Source organism: Aspergillus glaucus (assembly GCF_001890805.1).
Source record: "Aspergillus glaucus CBS 516.65 unplaced genomic scaffold ASPGLscaffold_21, whole genome shotgun sequence".
Taxonomy (NCBI): Eukaryota; Fungi; Ascomycota; class Eurotiomycetes; order Eurotiales; family Aspergillaceae; genus Aspergillus; species Aspergillus glaucus.
This window is the reverse complement of record NW_019170473.1, coordinates 504,510-524,654: the sequence shown is the minus strand read 5'-3', so window position 1 is coordinate 524,654 and position 20,145 is coordinate 504,510. Positions and strand designations below refer to the sequence as shown.

At 49.2% G+C, this 20,145-nt stretch overlaps 10 protein-coding genes across 10 annotated transcripts; 7 read left to right on the top strand and 3 right to left on the bottom strand.

The window, feature by feature from the left end:
• Positions 1 to 814: 814 nt before the first annotated feature.
• ASPGLDRAFT_28663 (NOPCHAP1/New4 family protein) lies at positions 815 to 1,577 on the top strand (the record flags this gene model as incomplete). Its single annotated transcript, XM_022543777.1, has 2 exons — positions 815 to 1,303; positions 1,371 to 1,577. The coding sequence occupies 2 exons, from the start codon at positions 815 to 817 to the stop codon at positions 1,575 to 1,577; spliced, it is 696 nt and encodes a 231-aa protein (XP_022397729.1).
• Positions 1,578 to 1,857: 280 nt separating this feature from the next.
• ASPGLDRAFT_38635 (guanosine diphosphatase) lies at positions 1,858 to 3,487 on the bottom strand (the record flags this gene model as incomplete). Its single annotated transcript, XM_022544973.1, has 3 exons — positions 1,858 to 1,915; positions 1,972 to 3,310; positions 3,373 to 3,487. The coding sequence occupies 3 exons, from the start codon at positions 3,485 to 3,487 to the stop codon at positions 1,858 to 1,860; spliced, it is 1,512 nt and encodes a 503-aa protein (XP_022397728.1).
• A 558-nt stretch (positions 3,488 to 4,045) lies between these two features.
• Positions 4,046 to 5,306, top strand: ASPGLDRAFT_815969 (putative translation initiation factor IF3). The gene is made up of 2 exons (XM_022550123.1): positions 4,046 to 4,106; positions 4,167 to 5,306. The coding sequence occupies exon 2, from the start codon at positions 4,231 to 4,233 to the stop codon at positions 4,927 to 4,929; it is 699 nt and encodes a 232-aa protein (XP_022397727.1). The 5' UTR covers positions 4,046 to 4,106; positions 4,167 to 4,230; the 3' UTR covers positions 4,930 to 5,306.
• Positions 5,307 to 5,322: 16 nt separating this feature from the next.
• On the top strand, positions 5,323 to 7,136 carry ASPGLDRAFT_51021 (translation elongation factor Tu). The gene is made up of 5 exons (XM_022547436.1): positions 5,323 to 5,560; positions 5,620 to 5,648; positions 5,726 to 5,988; positions 6,056 to 6,735; positions 6,802 to 7,136. The coding sequence occupies exons 1-5, from the start codon at positions 5,395 to 5,397 to the stop codon at positions 6,984 to 6,986; spliced, it is 1,323 nt and encodes a 440-aa protein (XP_022397726.1). The 5' UTR covers positions 5,323 to 5,394; the 3' UTR covers positions 6,987 to 7,136.
• A 1,134-nt stretch (positions 7,137 to 8,270) lies between these two features.
• On the bottom strand, positions 8,271 to 8,634 carry ASPGLDRAFT_51019 (uncharacterized protein). The gene is made up of 2 exons (XM_022547435.1): positions 8,406 to 8,634; positions 8,271 to 8,346 (listed from the first exon to the last, which is right to left on the bottom strand). The coding sequence occupies exons 1-2, from the start codon at positions 8,598 to 8,600 to the stop codon at positions 8,335 to 8,337; spliced, it is 207 nt and encodes a 68-aa protein (XP_022397725.1). The 5' UTR covers positions 8,601 to 8,634; the 3' UTR covers positions 8,271 to 8,334.
• An 809-nt stretch (positions 8,635 to 9,443) lies between these two features.
• On the top strand, positions 9,444 to 12,192 carry sey1 (dynamin-like GTPase SEY1). The gene is made up of 3 exons (XM_022547434.1): positions 9,444 to 9,846; positions 9,915 to 11,659; positions 11,728 to 12,192. The coding sequence occupies exons 1-3, from the start codon at positions 9,530 to 9,532 to the stop codon at positions 12,009 to 12,011; spliced, it is 2,346 nt and encodes a 781-aa protein (XP_022397724.1). The 5' UTR covers positions 9,444 to 9,529; the 3' UTR covers positions 12,012 to 12,192.
• A 100-nt stretch (positions 12,193 to 12,292) lies between these two features.
• ASPGLDRAFT_51014 (uncharacterized protein) lies at positions 12,293 to 13,397 on the top strand. The gene is made up of 2 exons (XM_022547433.1): positions 12,293 to 12,526; positions 12,588 to 13,397. Exons 1-2 carry the CDS (start codon positions 12,325 to 12,327, stop codon positions 13,349 to 13,351), a joined length of 966 nt encoding a protein of 321 aa, XP_022397723.1. The 5' UTR covers positions 12,293 to 12,324; the 3' UTR covers positions 13,352 to 13,397.
• An 824-nt stretch (positions 13,398 to 14,221) lies between these two features.
• Positions 14,222 to 15,760, top strand: ASPGLDRAFT_51013 (uncharacterized protein). The gene is made up of 2 exons (XM_022547432.1): positions 14,222 to 15,042; positions 15,098 to 15,760. The coding sequence occupies exons 1-2, from the start codon at positions 14,359 to 14,361 to the stop codon at positions 15,671 to 15,673; spliced, it is 1,260 nt and encodes a 419-aa protein (XP_022397722.1). The 5' UTR covers positions 14,222 to 14,358; the 3' UTR covers positions 15,674 to 15,760.
• Positions 15,761 to 16,651: 891 nt separating this feature from the next.
• ASPGLDRAFT_133537 (flavin-containing monooxygenase) lies at positions 16,652 to 18,112 on the bottom strand (the record flags this gene model as incomplete). Its single annotated transcript, XM_022541220.1, has 1 exon — positions 16,652 to 18,112. One exon carries the CDS (start codon positions 18,110 to 18,112, stop codon positions 16,652 to 16,654), a length of 1,461 nt encoding a protein of 486 aa, XP_022397721.1.
• Positions 18,113 to 18,412: 300 nt separating this feature from the next.
• On the top strand, positions 18,413 to 20,134 carry ASPGLDRAFT_815010 (uncharacterized protein). The gene is made up of 5 exons (XM_022550117.1): positions 18,413 to 19,045; positions 19,098 to 19,491; positions 19,554 to 19,909; positions 19,967 to 20,058; positions 20,124 to 20,134. Exons 1-3 carry the CDS (start codon positions 18,712 to 18,714, stop codon positions 19,828 to 19,830), a joined length of 1,005 nt encoding a protein of 334 aa, XP_022397720.1. The 5' UTR covers positions 18,413 to 18,711; the 3' UTR covers positions 19,831 to 19,909; positions 19,967 to 20,058; positions 20,124 to 20,134.
• The last annotated feature ends 11 nt before the right edge of the window (positions 20,135 to 20,145 follow it).

The window sequence follows — 20,145 nt, the reverse complement described above, 5'->3', positions numbered from 1 at the left end:
GATTCGAGCATTTTGAATTTGGCAGATAATATGAAAAGGGATTAGGATTGCGATCAGGAATATTCAATTCAATAAATACTTATAGACGTCAGTGTCAATACTATAGATATCTCCCGCTCCCCTGGATATGAATAGAATCAATTTGTATAGCTGAATGAGGGGCCTGCTTAGTGAGCATCTGCAGCAGACTCTCTAATAACTTATTTCTGTATTGCGTGGATTAATCAATCGCTCGGACTGTCAATCAATCAATCAATTCGTCTTATTGAAGCCATACTGGAGGACACCGGATGTCGTCCAGCGCGTAGTACGGGAATTAGATTGGCCCTGGCAGTCGATCATTGCGACGCCTCGAGCCGCTGGGAAAGAAGGACTATAATTCGGAGTTGCCTGATATTGCGATTGAGAATATATTGAAGCCATTCAGGAGAGGTTGGAGGCTTCAGCGTCTATGCGATAAGGAGTTGTATGGACTGGGTATGCGCTGCTTCAGAGGATCTTGAGGTGAGATCGTCCAGATCTGCCATGTTCTCAGTCCCTGTAGGCGTTATGAAAAGAATAGGCTTGTCTATGAAGAAATCTGCTCTTATGTTAAAAAAGGCATAGTAAATCATAAGGACGTGGACCGCAATGGAACCACGGATAACGACAGTGATAAACTCTTTATCGATTTCATCTTTTCAACTTCTCCATTTTTATCTCCCATTTTGTCACCACGAAAACACCATTCCAACGCCGTTATTAAGCATTATTAACGCATTCTTAATACTATATTTATAATCGGCGCACAAAATAAGAAAGAAAAAGAAATAATATGCCCGGCGCCAGCACAAAACGCGCGCGCAGCGACGACGATCAGCAGCCCTCCCCCGACGAACCCGCACCCTCACCTCCCAAGCGTATGCAAACAAGAAAGTCGAAGACGCTCGAGTCGCGGAAATTAGAAAAGAATTACCACAGTGACGATGACGATGAGACATCCTCCGACGAGCCAACCTCATCTTCGGGTTCCTCGGTAGATTCTTCCGACGACGGCAGCGACGACGACGAAGAGGATGAACAGGAAACAAGAGATCAAGAAGAAAGAGAAGACAGTGGCGCAATTCCATCCATCGCTGCCCGGCAAAAACCTCGGATACACCGCATCGAGAAAGACAATGGCATTATGTCCCGGTTAACGGCGTTTTTGCCGCAAATGAAAAGTGCAAATGAGCATTTGGAGAGGGAACTTGCTGCTGGTCGGGGTAAGGAGCTTCAGGTGGATGGTGTAGATGAGGAGGGTGAAGGGAGATATATTGAAATGGTACGTTATGTACTTTTATGCGACTGCTACTTTACATTGGGAGAAATGCTGATTGTCGCTGCTACAGAACCTAGGCCTGGGTGTTCTAGAAGAGAAACGGTCGGATGATGAGTCGAGTGATGATGAGGACGAGAGCCCTGAAAATGAAGAAGGAAAGCAGCTCCCGACAGAGCTCCCCAGCCGGCCAAAAGATCCGAGCGTGCTGGGTAAATTGATGGGCGTGAAAAAGGACGAGGAGTCGAAAAAGCCTACGATTGAGGAAATGAACGAGTAAACTGGCTGGCCAGTTGACACCATTATGCATATAGACGATGATTTGGATGTGTATTGCTTGGATATCTTTTTTGCATTGCCATATTATATTGAATCTATCCATAGTAGTTATTGCAGTTATTGCATACAGATGCCGCCGGTTGGTAAATCACAACTATTTTCATCAAGCAATAACCAGCCAAAGCCCAATAGAAACACCTCTCCCAGTCTTTCCCATAACAGTTAAACACCCATTGTCTAACATATTTCCACAAAAGAAAAGGAAAAGATATTACTTAAATTCATGAGATCTCCTTAACACGGCATGTCCAGCCAGACTCCTGGCTCAACAAGGGCAAACTAAACCAAGTCAGCGTCGGACTCAAATTTCGAAACGGGGATGACAAAAAACTTACCTTGCACCGAGACACCAGCCCAACTCATTGCCCTTGATCTTCTTAGCAACCTTGACTTCACGCGACAGGGGCATATCGTAGCCCGTGTGCAACAGTCCAAGCATAAAGTTGAGGTCCAGACACCACTCAGGACGGTCGCGCAATTCCCCAAGAGCACCTTCAACGCCCTCGAAGATCTTCCACTTGTCCTCTCCGCCACAGACATTCGCGGTAAGTTGGTGGAGCTCGTCTAGCGTGAAAGAGTCGGGCATGCCTAGTGGCTTCGTCCGGTCGTAGAAGTAGGAGAAGATGTACACATCTTCACGAGAGAACGTCTTCTCGAGAGATGGCTGGTGCACACCGTTGAAGGAGCAAGGAGCCAATTTGCAGTCCGCTTCCTTCCGGAGGATCTTCTCCGCCAGAGCGCGGCACTGAGCAGGAGCAGACTGTTCCTTAGGTCCAATCATCTTGACGGTGACCTGCGAACCAAGAGGGTGATCTGCTTCGTACTTCAATACCACATCGCGCTCCATTCCTGGTCCAATGCACGGATTAGAGATTGGCTGCGTCAACCACGACTGGTCTTTGGGACTCTGGGCCAGCTTGGCATCAACAACAGCCTTGTGCATAGAATCACGAGCAGCCATGAGGCCGTATCCCAGGTGAGAATGCTGGTACAACTCGAATTCCCGTCCTCCAAATTTAAGCGAGTACTTATGGTCGCCTTCAGCAAGATGCTCCGGCATGCCACCCGCCTTGCTCTTCGGGAAGGTGGGCTGGAAAACAATCTGAGTGGAGCCACCACCTAGGTCAAAAACCGCAGCGGTCGGCGTTTCATCGGGTCCACCAATCTTCCCAAGAAGATAGTTGGTGGTAATCCAGGCATAGACACCCTCATCTGAGCCGTCCATAATTTCAACGCCACCCTTCTCTTTGGAGACCACTGGGAAGGGATAGGCGGTTTCCAAACGAGTTCTAACAGCCTCAAGGATCTTCTCGCTCATTTCAGGTCCAATCATACGCAAACCAGCTGTAGCCTTCACGGAGACCGGCGAGCACGACTTGTACTCGTCGGGAACATTTTTCATGGCCACGTCCATAAGGGGGTCGAGACTCTTGGCGGCCCCCTCGGCATCCTCCTTGTAAGAGCTCAGACCAGAGCCACCTGGCTTCTTCTCAGTTTGCTCGAAGATTTCATTCTCGAGCTCGGGCGTAGAGCCGCAGTTGTTGAATCGGTAGACGTGAATGCGAGATCCCGTGCTACCGGCATCAATCATGAGCGCATACTGAATCAACGGCTTCGACGAGTCGTAAGGCTTAGAACACTTTTCTGTCAGGGGAGCAGTGGAGGGCGGTTGTGCTATATGGCCAATTAGTCAGATCTAATTCTATACTCCTCCGAATTATGGGGTGCGACTTTACCCTTTCTGAGACCGCTCACAGTGGGTCTTGATGGTGATAGCCAGAACAGCATCAACAACAGGACACCCACAATGGCACCTGTTTTCAGATACCGCGTTCTTTGAGGCTGCGCCATGGTTGCTGACAATAAATTAGACGGGCTTTCCGGGTATCTACTCGATTCGTCTGAATATGTAGTGGCGAACGAATTGGGTCGCGAACTCGAGCGGATGCGAGTATCTGAATTCGGATTCAAATATAATTCAGCGGCTTGGGAAATTCGACCGTCAACTCCCGTCGACATGCGAGCGAAATCGAACGGGTGCTATGTGGGCGTTTCGTCTCCGAGAAACGCCCTAGAACGTCGAGCTTTGGACTGCGTTGGCGAAACGGACTAACGAACGAAATGTAGAAAAACCATTGAATTTCCAAGAAAACTCCGGACCAGCCCAGAACAGAGAAATAAAAGAGAGAGAGAGAGTGTGTGTGTGTGAAGAAAGAACAACAAGAAGAAAAGACGGCCAAAAAAAAAAAAAAATAAAATAAAATAAAAAAATAAAAAATAAAAATAAAAGGGCAGAACAAGAGAGTAGGCAGAAAGGTGGCCGTGACGGTTTCAGGAGAGGCGGCGGAAATGGTCACGGGTCCAGCTGTGGCGCGTCGGCCTGGACCCTGTGGCGGTGCTTTATCAATTGTCCGCCGCGGAGGTCCATATTATTATTATTGCACAGACAGTTCCACTGCGACAATAGATGGTCTACACACTCCGACATATGCTACTGTCTTGATTCATAATTCTGACTTGTCACGCATAGTCTGGCTTGCGAACAATTCCTTTTTACCCTGCCTCAACTGCCTCGTCGCAGTCCCTCCGGCAAAATGAAGTACATGCGCAATCTTTTTTCTACAACACCAACACTCCGTCACCTATTCCTTTCGTCGCCATTTCAAACCTCACGAATTGCATCGATCCCTTTGAACCGTATCCAGAGCCAAACGTCACCGCGATTACCAGAGCAACCCCGTCGTTACGCAAGTTACCAGTCGGCGAGACCCGCAGAGCAGAACCAATTCATAGATGAAAGAATCCGGGCAAAATTTGTACAAATTGTGAACGAAGACAATAAACTGGGCCCTCCCGAACATATTTTCGATGTCCTGCGATCTATCGAACGTCCCACCTACTTCCTCCAGCAAGTTTCGCCGAGTATCGACAGTCAACCACCCATTTGCAAGATTGTGAACCGCGTAACAGCGAGGGAACATGAAAAAGCTAGGGCAAAGGCTGCCCATGCTGCCAAAGCGTCATTGAAGCAGGTGGAATTGAACTGGGCTATTGACGCGCATGATCTGTCCCATCGCTTGAAACAGTTGAAGAGCTTCCTACTGAAAGGTCGGAAAGTGGAGATTTTCATGAAGAGGAAAAAAGGGAAGCGGGCGCCTACAGTGGAGGAGATCAAGCATCTTATGGACAATGTGGCAGAAACAGTCAAGAGTGTCGGTGCTGCGCAGGTTAAGCCCTCATTCGGGGAGCCGGGGAAACAAGTTATATGGGTAGTGGAAAAGAAGAATGATTAGATTGGCCTGGATGCTTTTTCTCATTCCACTCAGACTATTATGTATATTATGGGTGAAGGACTGTAACGTGTATTATATGGGGCCCCATGTGCTTTAGCATGCTTCTATGGTATCGGAAACACGGCGTTTGGCCCGGCTCGGGGTAGTGGTCACAAAACAACCCAGTCCGGATATCTCCTTACTGTGCAGAGTAAATTACTGGCATTGTCTATTGATTAGCTTCGACTATCAGAAATCCATTGCCATTAGATACCCTGCCCATTGCAATTGCAGCGCACATAGTCATGTTTGTATCTTTTTGTACTCCGCAATCCGCCATCTCTGATTGGCTCAATGCTGACTAAGAACTTCCTAAAATTTGTTCCGCATCCTCACATCTCGACCTCTTTTGTCCAGCCCTCGTTATTCTTCCCATCACGTTTCCTCGTGCTGTTGTGTTTGTGATTCCATTGCCGGGTTGTCAGGATGTCCAACATCACCAGAACCGCCAACCTTCTGCTGCGCACCAGCCGGTCCTCGCTGCTCCGGCCGCGTGCTGCTAACCCGGTCCACCATGTTTTCACCAAGGACCGACTGGTCGCCCGTGGAATGGCAACCGCCTTCGAGCGTACCAAGCCTCACGTTAACATTGGTAATCCGTCATTCCTTGATTTTGCATGGCATTGATGATAGCTAACGAACTCTTTATAGGTACCATTGGTCACGTCGACCACGGAAAGGTTAGCGCTCTATCACTTCCCACCACTTTTCCCACCTACCCGCGAAGGATTACCGACTTACAAGACACTCTGGATAGACTACCTTGACCGCCGCTATTACCAAGTACCAGGCCTCGAAGGGTCTTGCCAACTTCCTCGAGTATGGTGCCATTGACAAGGCCCCTGAGGAGCGCAAGCGTGGTATCACCATCTCCACCGCTCACATCGAGTTCTCGACCAACGACCGTCACTATGCCCACGTCGACTGCCCCGGTCACGCCGATTACATTAAGAACATGATTACTGGTGCTGCCAACATGGATGGTGCCATTGTTGTCGTTGCTGCTTCGGATGGTCAGATGTATGTCTTGAATCTGTGATGCCTTCATACTCGTGTGAATGGTTTATTGACTGCTTCTCTTGAACAGGCCTCAGACCCGTGAGCACTTGCTGCTTGCCCGTCAGGTCGGTGTTCAGAAGATCGTCGTGTTCGTTAACAAGGTCGACGCCGTCGAGGACCCCGAGATGTTGGAGCTCGTCGAGCTGGAGATGCGTGAGCTTCTCAGCGGCTACGGATTCGAGGGTGAAGAGACCCCCATCATCTTCGGATCTGCCCTCTGTGCTCTCGAGGGCCGCCGTCCTGAAATTGGTACCGAGCGGATCGACCAGCTTCTCGATTCTGTTGACACCTGGATCCCCACTCCTCAGCGTGACCTTGACAAGCCTTTCTTGATGTCCGTCGAGGAAGTCTTCTCTATTCCCGGTCGTGGTACTGTCGCCTCTGGCCGTGTCGAGCGTGGTCAGCTGAAGCGTGACCAGGAAGTCGAGATCGTCGGTGCATCTGCCACCCCCATCAAGACCAAGGTCACCGACATTGAGACCTTCAAGAAGACCTGCAACGAGTCCCGTGCTGGTGACAACTCTGGTCTCCTTCTCCGTGGTATCCGCCGTGAGGATGTCCGCCGTGGTATGGTCATTGCCGCTCCCGCTAGCACCAAGGCCAACGACAAGTTCTTGGTCTCCATGTATGTCCTGACCGAGGCCGAGGGTGGCCGTCGTACTGGATTCGGCGCCAACTACCGTCCCCAGCTCTTCCTCCGTACTGCCGGTAAGTTTCCTTTATATGATACCCTATATTCTTAGTGTGATATTGGTTTGCTGACAAACCGCTTAGACGAGGCTGCCGACCTGAGCTTCCCCGGTGAGGACCAGTCCGGGCGAGTCATGCCTGGTGACAACGTCGAGATGGTCCTTAAGACTCACCGTCCCGTTGCTGCTGAGGCTGGTCAGCGCTTCAACATCCGTGAGGGTGGCCGCACTGTTGCCACTGGTCTGATCACCCGTATCGTGGAGAAATAAACAGCCACGCCGTGATACCTTGGAGTTGGCTGGTCTTTCTTTTTATTACGATTAAAAATATACCTCCGTTTTTCAGTTTGTTGACGCCTTCTTGCAACGCGGGAATCCGGGGGAGCGTGATGCACCGGAGTTCAGTGAATTATGTCCATGTAACTGTACTATATTAAACTAGATGTCTTTTTTCTTTTCACTCTTATCCTCTCTTGGATATTGGGATACTTTATTTGACACGAATTCAATGATTTATAATGAGGTTGGCCCAGTTGTAAGCAATAAGCATCCACGGAATAAATGTTTGATACCTGAGGCATAAATACTTATCCATAACTAGTTAGTTAATTAACGTAATTCACAAGCGAGTGGGCCACCCAACGCGAAACGCGTCCATGAATTAGACTTCAATTCTTTAACCACCCACCATGCCACCAATTCGCTCTCGAAGCTCTCAGATTCAACAGAGCAGGAGGGTAGGATCTTCTTAGCTACCCCGATGATATCTATAACTTTGATGAGACTGGCTTTGTAATGGGCTTAACTGGGACTGCAAAAGTGATTACAAGGTCTGAATACTATGGTCAGCGATCCCTTTTACAACCTGGAAATTGTGAATGGGTCACTGCAATTGAGGTAATAAGCATGCCAGGGTGGGCCTTGCCTCCATGCATCATTTTCAAAGGCAAGGTCTTTATTGAGGGTTGGTTTGACAACCTCCCAGGTGATTGGCGCTTTGAAGTTAGCCCAAATGGATGGACTTCTGATGAAATCGGGCTTTAGTGGCTCTAAAGGCTCTTTATTCCATCAACAATTACTCGTACAAAAGGGAAATATCGGCTTTTGATCCTTGACGGCCATGGTAGTCATTTGACACTGAAATTTGCAGTCAAAATGATATTATCCCAATTTGTATGCCAGTACATTCATCACATCTTTTACAGCCACTTGATATCGGCTGTTTTGCGGTATTAAAGCGATCATATGGTCAGCTTGTTGAAACCAAAATGCGTCTTGGGATCAACCATATCAACAAATTAGACTTCCTTGAGGCCTACCCACACGCACGAATTGAAGCTTTCAAACCCAATACTATCAAAAATAGCTTCACAGCAGCTGGTTTAGTGCCTTTTGACCCCGATCGGGTGCTTTCAAAGCTCAATATTCAGCTTCGTACGCCAACCCCCCCTGGAAGCCGGGGTAGTGATTGGGAGCCAAAAACGCCTTCGAACCACGTGCAATTACAAAAGCAATCCTCGTCAATTAAAGCATTGCTCCGTACGGATCAAGAAGCCCACCAAGTCCGCTTAATACCGCGATAAATCGGATTCTTAAAGCGTGCCAAATCGGTATGCAATCAGCTGCTATTCTTGAGAAAGAAGTAAGCGATTTACGCGCTTTGGACGTGAAGCAGAAGCAAAAGCGTACACGGTCTAAAAGGCAGATACCTCGTGAAGAAGGCCTCTCAGTTTCAGAGGCTTGTGAGCTAATTGAGGCCCCAATCAAGGCCCCGATAGCTCCAGCACCCCCGTCCGAGACGCGTTTCATCACCTTTACAGCCGCGTACGAGGGCTTTGCCGAATTGTGGTTTATGTGGAAATGAGAGACATAAAAGAACAGCATGTCCAGATGGGCCTAGATAGCTTGTTTTGTTAATTAATTAATTGGTGTTTTGGTTGGAATAAATGCATTTAAATACTATATATGGGGGGTGGGTGGCCCACTCGCTTGTGAATTACGTTAGTTACCCGATATGTGCCCGATGTATCAGGCAGAAAAACAAATAGACGCCGGGACCACGATCCCCAGCCCGAGTCCTCCCCGTTAAGTCCAGCCACTTCCATCCACCGCAACGTGACTTCGGCCCAATCGCACAAGAGACCGTCCTTGTGACCATTTCCCTTTTTTATATTTGATTGACTGTGGACAGTTCAGGCCGAGGTCCTTTTGTCTACTAGCTTCTGTGAACACTTCATACATCATCATCACCCTCTCCGCATTCTATCCTCTCCTGATATCTGTCGATCCGCAAAGAAGCCACACCTTTGTTCTCCGCGATCCTCACGTAACGCTTGGTTGTGGAATTCCTACTCTGTACACTCCTCCGTCTAAACGATTATCGTGAGGGAAGAAGTACCGTCAGATCGACATTCTTCGCTTTCGGGCCGCAGTTCGGCAGCGCAGCCCATCATGGATTCCAATGGGCATCTCGCATCGGTTGGCACCGCCAGTGATAAAGCTGCCTACGAGCATGGTGTTCAAGTGATTGACGAGAACAAGGAGTTCAAGTATGTCTTCCTTTTTTCTTTACGCCATTGTTTGTTTGTTTATCGGGCGTTTTGTGTTCTCAAGGACACTACCCCCCACCCCCCATTACATGTCTAGCGTAGCTAACAGAAACAACTTCATTCAGTCCAAATCTCTCTACATATCTGAGCGTCGAAAATGTGACCCCCGCCGGTTTCAATTACCACCTCGTCTCCGTGTTCGGATCCCAATCGACTGGCAAGTCCACGCTCCTTAACCACCTCTTCGGTACGCAGTTTTCGGTCATGTCCGAGTTGGAAAGACGGCAAACGACCAAGGGTATCTGGTTATCGAATAACAAGAAAATCTCTGAGTCGTCTGGGGATGCAAACCAGAAAATGGCCGATAACATCCTGGTCATGGACGTTGAGGGAACGGACGGTCGTGAGAGAGGTGAGGACCAGGACTTTGAACGAAAGAGTGCTCTTTTTGCGCTGGCGACGAGTGAGGTCCTTATTGTCAACATCTGGGAACACCAAGTCGGTTTGTATCAGGGTGCCAACATGGGACTGCTGAAGACTGTCTTCGAGGTCAACTTGCAGCTGTTCTTGAAGGATAGGAGGTATGTTGTTCATCTGGGTCAATTGAGGCCCGCTGCTCTAGATCTGCAGTGCTGAACGTGGAATTTAGTACAACCCATCGATCGCTTCTGTTTTTCGTCATCCGTGATTTCGTCGGAACCACTCCCCTCAGGAACCTTCAAAAGACGTTGACGGAGGACATCTCCCGTCTGTGGGACTCCATCTCCAAACCCACTGGCCTTGAGAACTCGAGCGTTCACGATTATTTCGACTTCCAGTTCTATGGGCTTCCCCACAAGGCTTACCAGCCCGATAAGTTTGTAGAGGAAACGAACAAGCTCAGCCTGCGTTTCCGTGAAGGACAGAAAGATCTGAACTTGGACCCGCTCAAAGGCGAATTCTCCGAGGGAGGCGTCTTCCTTCCCGAATACCACCGTCGGATCCCTGCAGACGGAGTTTCGAAATATGCTGAAGGTATTTGGGATCAGATTGTCAACAACAAAGACTTGGATTTGCCGACACAACAGGAACTTCTCGCGCAGTTCCGTTGTGACGAAATCTTGAGGGAAGTGATGGTGGCCTTTGACCAGGCAGTCGTGCCCTTCGAAGACAAGCAGGCACAAGCGGCTCGTCTGGGAGAAGCGGAGATTCTCGGTGGCTTGGGAGCCGCGATGCGAGCTTCACGAACAAAGGCCGTCGGCGCTTTCGAGATGGAAGCTAGCCGTTACCACAAGGGTGTTTATCAGCGAAAGCGGGCGGAGCTGGAAGGAAAGGTCGACACCCGTCTGAAGGCCCTGTTCTACGGTCAGCTTAGCTCAACGCACAAGTCTGGTATCAACGACTTCACCGAGGCAGTTACCGGGGCAGTGAAGGCGGGTCAGAAGCGAGGCACTGGTTACGACTTTGCCGAGATCGTGAAGCAGGAGACAAAGGTTGCGCTGGAGAAGTTCCAGGAGGTCGCTCGCTCCACCGTGGTTGAAGGGCTCGAGTGGAGTAACTACGACAACGAATTGGCATTGTATGAGAAGGAGCTGGCAGAAGTTAGCTCACGACTGAGGAAGGATGAAATGAGGCGCCTGGCAAGTCGCATTGAGCGGTGGGTGCAGTCGCGTCTGGGCGAGTCTGTCGGGCTTGAATTCAACGCTTTAGGGTCTGGACGAGCAGGCGGCGGGGCTCCCGAGGCAGGAGACAAACAGACCGAAAAGGCCTTCTGGGACCGAATCTGGAATGTCTTTAGCGAGACTGTCATCGATGCGGAGAAGAAATTCACGGATCGTGCCAGTAGCTTCGATGCGAGCCTGGAGGAAGTTGACGTTGGTCTTTGGAGACTGCGGCGGAAGTCCTGGGGTGTTTTGCGGACGAAGATCGACGAGGAGATGATCGAAGGCAACCTACTGCTGAAGCTGCGTGAGAATTTCGAGGACAAGTTCCGCTATGACGATGCCGGCGTGCCTCGGATCTGGCGCCCGACCGATGACATTGAAGGCGTATATACTCGTGCTCGCGAGTCTACCTTGACTCTGATTCCCTTCCTATCTCGATTCCGTCTGGCAGACACGTCTGCTCCGCCACCGTTGGACCGCTGGGTTGGGCACACCCCCAGCTCTGCGACGCCGGCCGACGAGGAAGACCTTATTCCCATTGGTGGTGTGGATGAAGAAGAAGGCAAGAGTCTGGAGGAGGAGACGACCATTCTCAGCGATGCCAAACGACAGGATCTCACCGTGCGGTTTAAGAAGGCAGCAGATGGAGTGTATGTGGAAGCCAAGCGGAGCGCCATCGGAGGCATGACCCAGGTTCCTCTGTACTTTTATGGTATTCTCCTTGCTCTTGGTTGGAACGAAATCATTGCTGGTAAGTTTGCTTTGTTCCCTACTGTGCCCGATAAAGATATGGGAAGGCAATGTGCTGACTTGCATTAGTCCTCCGGAACCCCGTCTACTTCATCCTCTTGTTTGTTTGTGCCATTGCTGGGTACGTGACGTATCAGCTCAACCTATGGGGCCCAATCCTGAAGATGACTGAGGCGGCGTCCAACCAGGCGATGCAGGAAGGCAAGCGTCGTCTGCGGGACTTCCTCGAGTCGTCCGATACGGGCAGGCAGGCCATTGCCATGTCGGGTTCCGGTGCGGGGAGCTCTCGGGAGGAGTACGAGATGTCGAGTCTTAAGGAGACCTCATCGAAAGAAGCAGAGGATGACCTGTAAGCGAGAGTAGTGTCTTGTATACAAGCTGGTGTTGTGATTCTACACCGTTTAGCGTATATCTGTATGTACTTGGAATGGATGCTGGTTGTAAGCAGTCGTTTGTTTCCTTTCCTATAGCTATGGTTGCGGGGTTGGGCGGACTTGTTCCGATGTCATCATCTCTAACACTTGACATACGCATTGCTTACTATACTATTGTTCCTACCTTTCATTGATCAAGGTCTTACTTCAATTTATCCAATTAGTCAAGTTCTTTTCTCCTTACAGCAATTCTCGATAACCCCTCCCCCGCCTCGAACAGGCCAACGACGTCATGTCAGGAACGCTGCCAGAGAGATTCGATGACCTCCCAGACAAGCGACGATTCTGGCCAGCACCGGCAGGAACTCAAGATGAAGGGCTTGGAATGCTCCGTATCCTCACGCCGGACGTCGTGGCGGACGCAGCTCGTACACAGATTCAGACGGGGGAGCGAGTGTGTTTGAATTGGGCTCTTGAAGAATTGAACCCGCCAGGTATTTCTCAGCATGCTTTTTACGTTTTCCTTCAATGCGAATATAACTAATATACCAACAGGATTCGGCCGTAAACGCTTCGAGCACCGCATCAAATGGGTCGCCCCCGACAACGCCTTCGACGACGAATACCACTTCAACCCCCAACAATCTTCCCAATGGGACGGCCTCCGACACCACAACGCCCCAGCACCCGACGGACAGACAAAAGCCTTCTACGGCGGTACAACAGCAGAGGAAATCCAAGACTCCAATAACTCACGTATCGGAATCGGACACTGGGCGAAGAAGGGCATTGCAGGCCGGGGCGTCCTAATCGACTACCTCTCCTGGGCAGAAAAGAAGGGAATCAGTGTCAACGCTCTCGAGCAGCACACCGTCTTCCTCGACGATGTACTAGCAATCGCCCGCGAATGCAACATCAGCTTCCAAAAAGGCGACATCTTCTTCCTCCGCGTCGGCCTAACGAAGACCTGGGAGAAGATGAACGACGACGAAAGAATGACATACAGCCTCCAACGCACCCCCAAGCACGCGGGCATCGAGCAGAGCGAGCGCGTCCTGCGATTCGTGTGGGATAACCATTTTGCGGCCGTGGCGTCGGATGCGGTTAGTTTCGAGGTTTTCCCGCCGCTGCAGCCGGAGTTTGATCTGCATCATCATCTACTTGCCGGTTGGGGACTGCCAATTGGGGAGATGTTTGATTTGGAGGAGTTGGCGGGGATTTGTAAGACATTGGGGAGGTGGACGTTTTTTGTGTCGAGTAGTCCGTTGAATTGTGCGAATGGGGTGTCGAGTCCGCCGAATTGTATGGCTATCTTTTAGACGTGGTGTGGTTGTACGGAGTAGTTAGGCTTATGGTGTTTGAGGTGAATTTATCAAGTCATGCTGGCATGAGGCTTCTGCTGCTATAGGTTTCCTTCGAATCCCGAATTCTGGAATAGAAATGAGACCCATAAACCCAGTCTGCAAACGCTACCCAGTTCTAGATATGAACGTGCCGATTCTGAGCTCTCGATACAGACTGGAGGGATTGTCTGTGCCTAGGAAGTCAAATGTGTCCATTCCTCGAAGATGGTAAAGGTATCGGCAAGAGATAAGAGTCGCTATTTCAACAGTTCCAACCCCCATCACTCATTTTATCTTACTTTTATTCCTATTCAACAATCAACATGGCTGCAATCGACTGGGTGGTCACAAACATCCTCTTTCTCTACCACATCCCAACCGTCCCAAGCTTTCAAAAAGTTGAACTGGACTCCTTGAAAGCCGAAATTGTCTCCTGGAACCAATGGGAACTTGGGCATGTTGAAAGAATAATCGATCGCATGATAGAAGAAGGAGAACTCTATATGATTGATTCCAAAAAGGCCATACAGCAACATAAATTTATCCAAACACAATATATGCAACACTGCCATCTCTATGCAAAACAAGTATTCGGCTCTAACATAATAATAGAAGGCACTGATCTGCGGAGATAAAATCATCCTTGTGGGGAGTATGCCGGCTTTTATTAGCGCTATATCCTCGCCAAAGGAGACTCTTAACACCTACATCCATCTATTATCGCATGTTTGTCCGTTATGGATTCCGAAGTTGCCCAACACAAGATCAAAGCGTTGATCGAACAAGGCCTGTTGACTCCCGATGCAGTCCTGAATACCCTCAGCGACAGAATCAAGCGCTTTGGGACCCTTAACCAAGAAAACGAACAGCCACATCTCGAGAGAACATATGATTCTCTTTCCATCGAAGAAAATGGCACAAAGACTATCGGCGAATCGACATTCCTTTCATTCCTCTAGAGCTCTGGGCTTCTTCCACCTACCATGACACATGCAGGAGTCCTTATCTACCGAAGCATTCTTTACCTTTCTCAAGCGCCATTCCGCTATTCGAACCCGAAATCGTTGACATTCGATAGCCTCATGCGAGCAATTGTATGGATGGACTTTGAGCGATCTCAAAACGTCTATGACGAGAGTGCGGATACTCGGTCCAGAACACCGGCTGACTCAAGGAGACTACTCTTCCAGAGATTTGCCACTACCCATGATGGTAATATCTTACTATTCAATGCTAAAGATGCGAGGAAGAAGGCCCAACGTAGAGCCTTTGAATTCCCTGGTACGATCAATGAAGCTCAACGCCAGAAATTTGCAAAAATCAACTTCGATGAAGATGGTGATGAGATGCTTCACGACGTCTTGGATGCTCTCTTTGTCGCTCAACCGACTCTGATCTGGATGGGTCCTATTACCAGGGATGCTTTTCGGCCGCTGGCAAAGGAGCTTCATGGAGGAGAGTCTCTTTATCATCTTAGCATTCCTCAAAAGGAGTTTCGAACGGCCGTGAAATTGCTCCTGTTTACTTATTTTGGGCCACCAACTATTCCAATTGAGCAGCTTTCCAATTTGGACCATGTCGTGAACTGCCTTGTCAGATCATTTGTTCAAATACCAGATGTTGGAATCACTTGGGACATGTTTGATCAGGCTGTTAGTAAGGCAACGGTATTTATATTTTTTTCACCTCAATCCATGCATAAATGTGTGCTAACTGAGTTAGCCGGAGCTATTTACTGGCCTTCATCATCTCCTATATCCCTTCTATCAACCCTCGGATGCACGGAATATCGCCGGCTGTCTTTCTCAGCAGGGGAAAGTAGCCTCCCTACCTGTCCTTGCTCAACTGGGCTCGATTTTCTCCTACCATGTCGCCTTTAAAGGCCTCAAGCTCCACGGATATTATGACACCTCGACTGCTCCCATCACAGCTTCTGCTCTCGCGGACCAAATTACTGCAATTGTGAATGATCCCGTGATTGTCTTGATTTCAGGTAAAATCACCCACACAGACGAAAGGGCCATCTTCGGTTACCACCGTCCCTTGTCTGACCTGGTCGCTCCATGTGTTCTATTTGAACTCAGCCCCATCCATGACGCGTTTAGTGGGAGTGACAGCAACCTGCTAGGAGGAAAGATTAATGGTGGTGATAACCTGGTCTGTGGGGAAAAGGATAATGGAGTGGCATTTGTCCTGCACAACAATCTTAGACACTTGAAGTGTCGCATAAAGTCTCTGGGCAGAATGAGCCCATGTACGGCGCAACTGAATGGCGAGGTGATTGGACGGCGAATTTAGAAGTAGAAGAGGTCGAGATATGGACTGAAGTTGAGCCATGATATTATCATTTATTATACGTTAGGTATGAATAATTACGCATCTGGACACAGTCACAGTAGGTCTACTTTGTAAGCGAAAACTGCCACGGACTACGGCCAAACGCATCAACTAAGTCTACTCTACTAGCCCTCCCAGAACGTCAACGAGCCCAACGGCCCACGACTGGCATCGTCAAAGGACTGCAGATCATACAGTTGGCGCTTTGTTCCTTCCTGGAACCAGATCTATTTTAACTGGCCGATGGTATTTCCAATCAGGCATAACAATGAAGTCTTGCAGCCTGTCGCGAGGATCGAAATGATGGTGTTGAGCGTCAAGCCTTGGGGGAAACTGGGCATCGCTTTCTGGTCGTATACCAGCAGTACGCAAAGTAAAGCAATAAAGCAGAGCGTGCTAAAACCAATTGAAATAATTTCCCAGAACCATGTATCCAGACTGAGAGTTTTCCATCTCAGACTCTTTTCTGCATCTGTGGTGATCCCTCGTATTTGCACGGGCGAATACCGGTAACTATGATTTAAATGAGAACAGTGGTGAGAGGAAGCCTTATTGATGGTTTGTGTTGATAATTTAAGGTGCAACAAGATTATATACTTTCGGTAGTTATTCTTGTATTATTACTCTGTACTACTCATTGCCCTATGACCCCTTTTAAGGCTGTGTGGGGTTAGGAACTGCCGGTCAGTTCCTCAGTCTGTTATTGGGCTGAGCGGACGAGAAGCCCTGTTTTCCACACCCTATATAGACTAGCCTGTTGATTAAGTGAAAATATATTGCTTCGTTTGGGATAAAGTTGAACCAAATGACGATGTCTAGTTTATAGAACCGAAGAATTGTAATGATTATTAGGACACTGTCTGGGACTAATCACGCCTCTAATGTTCCTCTGTATAGTGTTTGCAGAATCTAATTACATATGATGAATGTGCATCAGTATCATATAAATTCCAGTCCCGCCGACAGGTCGCCATACCGGGCGAAATACATGTCAGAGAAATAGTTCGTGCGAGAAACCCACGGTCTCTGTTCAGTCGCCTTGGGCAGTGACCCTTGAGCACGCGTCAAGTATGTCGATTTGAGATCTAGCAGTGGCCGGCTATTCATTTGGCCTGACTTTGACAAGACAGGCACAGCAGCCTTATGACCATTGCGCTCCAGATATTTCAACACCTTACATGTCAGGTACATACCCGCGTCGGCACCGAGTGTCCACGAAGCATTGACATACCCAAGCATTAGCACAGCATTGGGTAGGTCTTGCATCATCAGGCCATTCCATGCATATTTTTGTGATAGATCGAGCCTTTCCCCGTCGATGTAGATGGGAATGCCACCGCAGACTTGGAGTTTTAGTCCAGTGGCGGTCACGATCAAGTCGGCTTCTAGTCGTCGGCCGGACGTCAATTGGATTCCTTGTTCGTCGACTGTTTTTATTGTTTCAGTCTCAACGGTGGCTTTTCTCGACCCAAGGGCTTTGAAGAAGTCGCCGTCGGGACAGACACATAATCGTTGTTCCCAGGGGTTGTATCGGGGTTTGAAGTGTGGATTCAACGGCACACCCAGTGGAAGGTGTTTCAGCATACCTCTCTCAAGGAGAGACCTTGCTGTCTGCGGAAAGGTGCGGCACAACCTGAACAGCACCTGCGAAAAGACAAGGCGCCATATTCGGCGAAGGTAATACACGCATGACTGGGGCAAGAGCCGCGCCCACCATTTGTTCTGAACAGGATTGGGAACAGCGACCATGTATGTCGGGCTGCGCTGGAGCATTGTCACGGATTCTGCTCTTTCAGCCAGCTTGGGGACCAAAGTTATGGCTGTAGCCCCGCTTCCAATCACTGTGATTTTCTTGTCTGTGTAGTCAAAGTCCTCAGGCCAGAATTGCGGGTGGATGACCTGCCCCTGGAAGTTTTCGAGGCCGGGAATCTCAGTCGCAAGGGGTTGTTGGTAATCATAGTAACCAGTTGCAAAGATGAGGAAGCAAGTGCTGAAATGAAGATTTTTCTCCTTAGTTTGGACCTCGACAGCCCACGAGTGTTGATTCCATTCCAGGGAGAGAACGCGGTGGTTGAAAAGAATCCGATCCTTGAGGCGATGGCTGGTTATCGCGTCGTCGAGATACTCCAAAATATCTCCACCCTCGGCAATAGGATTCGACCGATTCCATTTGTGCCAGGTGAATCCGAATGTATAGAGGTCCGAGTCGGATCGAATGCCAGGATATCGGAAGAGGTCCCAGGTACCGCCAATGTTGTCTCGAGCCTCTAGGATAGCAAAACGGCATCGTGGGAGCTCGGTTTGTAAATGATATGCGGCATTGATACCAGAGATACCTGACCCAATGATGAGGACGTCAAATGGTGTCGCTGCCGCGTCGGCCGTGTGAATCTTGCTCATTGTCGGGAAGACACGAGAATATCAGTTGCAATTGTCCACAGCATCCAATGTGAGGAGCGTGGTGACTATTTATGACTTTCGTCCCCTGAGCCGATACTTTGCGTTGTAGTTCCACTCCATTGCACCCATGTTCCCAAGGTATTGCCGGGCAATAGACAATTTCCTAGTCCCATCATCTCACAAGATCTATCAGGCCGATGGATTTGAGGCTATGCGGCGATCATCGCAAGGTGGTTGGCCTCGCGGAGCCTTTTTACTCAAACAGGCTAAAGCCCACAGACACTACCCCTGTAGACTGATGACAAATTCGGTGGAGAAACCGAGAATCAATGATAATGACGAGCCGGTGGTGCCTTTTTTCCTAATATGGACAAAACCCTCCGCTGCGAACTGTTATCCGCATACCCCGCACTAGGTACCTTTTCGCAAACAACCCCCCCCCACGGAGAAGCCAGTGCGAGCGTCCGTAGACCGTGGCATAGTGGCTCAAATTAGTCCATGGATGTTAAGGCTTTCAACTATAAAAAGGTGTTCCGACGTCAACAAGAAGAGGGAAGCTAGAGTGTGTACTAGGCGGCAAATTTAACCACGAAACCACCATGTCAGCACAAGATTTATCACAGTTGGCGCTGGACACAGCACATTCAGTGCTCGCGAAGCTTCCCCCATCTGTACAGCGAGCACTGTTGGACTCGTACGTCCAAAAAGCTCTGGGGGCGTTGGTGGCGCTACAACTCGTCAAAGGTTTGAATAGCTATCTTTCAAAGCGATCACAGAACAACGGACAGAGAATCAGCAAATGGAGTCCACAAAAGGAGCTGGTCGTCCTCACTGGAGGATGCAGCGGCATTGGAAAACAAATCATGGAGGATCTATCTCGGATGAACGTCAAAACAATCATCCTGGATCTGAACGAACCAAACTTCTCGCTACGTGAGTTGCCTATGTGCCGTGGCCTGTGATGGAAAGCTGATGGTCTGAAAAGCTCCAAATGTCTTCTTCTATGCCGCCGATGTCACATCCCGCGCGGTCGTAAGGGATGTGGCAGGACAAATCAGAAAAGACCACGGCTATCCTACCATCCTGATCAACAATGCAGGCGTCGGGTTTCCAGGAACCATATTAGACGAGCCGGATGAAAAGATCCGCTTGACAATGGAAGTGAACACTTTATCGCACTTCTGGACCGTCAAAGAGTTTTTGCCAAGCATGATCCAACGGGATCATGGTCACATCATCACGTTGGCTAGTATGGCCAGTTTCGTCAGCTTTGGAGAGACAGTGGACTATGCATGCTCCAAAGCGTCGGCTTTGGCCTTTCATGAGGGCCTGACCCAGGAGATAAGGCACTGGTACGGCTCGAAGAAAGTCCGAACAAGGTGAATTACTGAGTGTACCCTGGACGAGTATCCCATCCAAGCTAACAGGTCATGTCTTCGAGTGTCATCCATCCCTCGTGGGTCCGTACTCCGATGATTGATGCTATCCTGAAGGCCGGAAAACATTGGACTCAACCAGTTATGGGACCCGAGGAAGTTTCATCTGCCGTCACCAAACAACTCGTCTCAGGAAACGGAGGGCAAATTGTGTTGCCCAGATCCCATGGTTTAGCATCTTTAGTGAGAGGGTTACCGAACTGGCTCCAAGAAAGGGTACGCGATAATGCCTCCAAGCATTTTGTCAAGCTTCGGCAACTTGAGAAGGAAATTGGCCTATGAGTAGTTGGTGTGGAATTGGTGGGTTCCAGCGGCATATAAACCGTGGTGAAACAAGACCACCGTCTGAGTTTGGGCATGAGTGACATCCAGCCTGTCGACTTCCAGCCATAAGTTCTATGTATGTACACTCCCAAAGGCCATGATAGCGCAGATAGCCATTGGCTTTATGTTCATCTTTTATTCGATATGGACACGTATCGGGTATCTTTTGTTAAGTCGGTTCTGAAGGTACAGGTAGGGAGGAGGTGGGCCATTCAGAGGGCTCGGCTGACGTTGAAAAATTGTGCATTTAGCAATAGGATCAAGCCACGATCG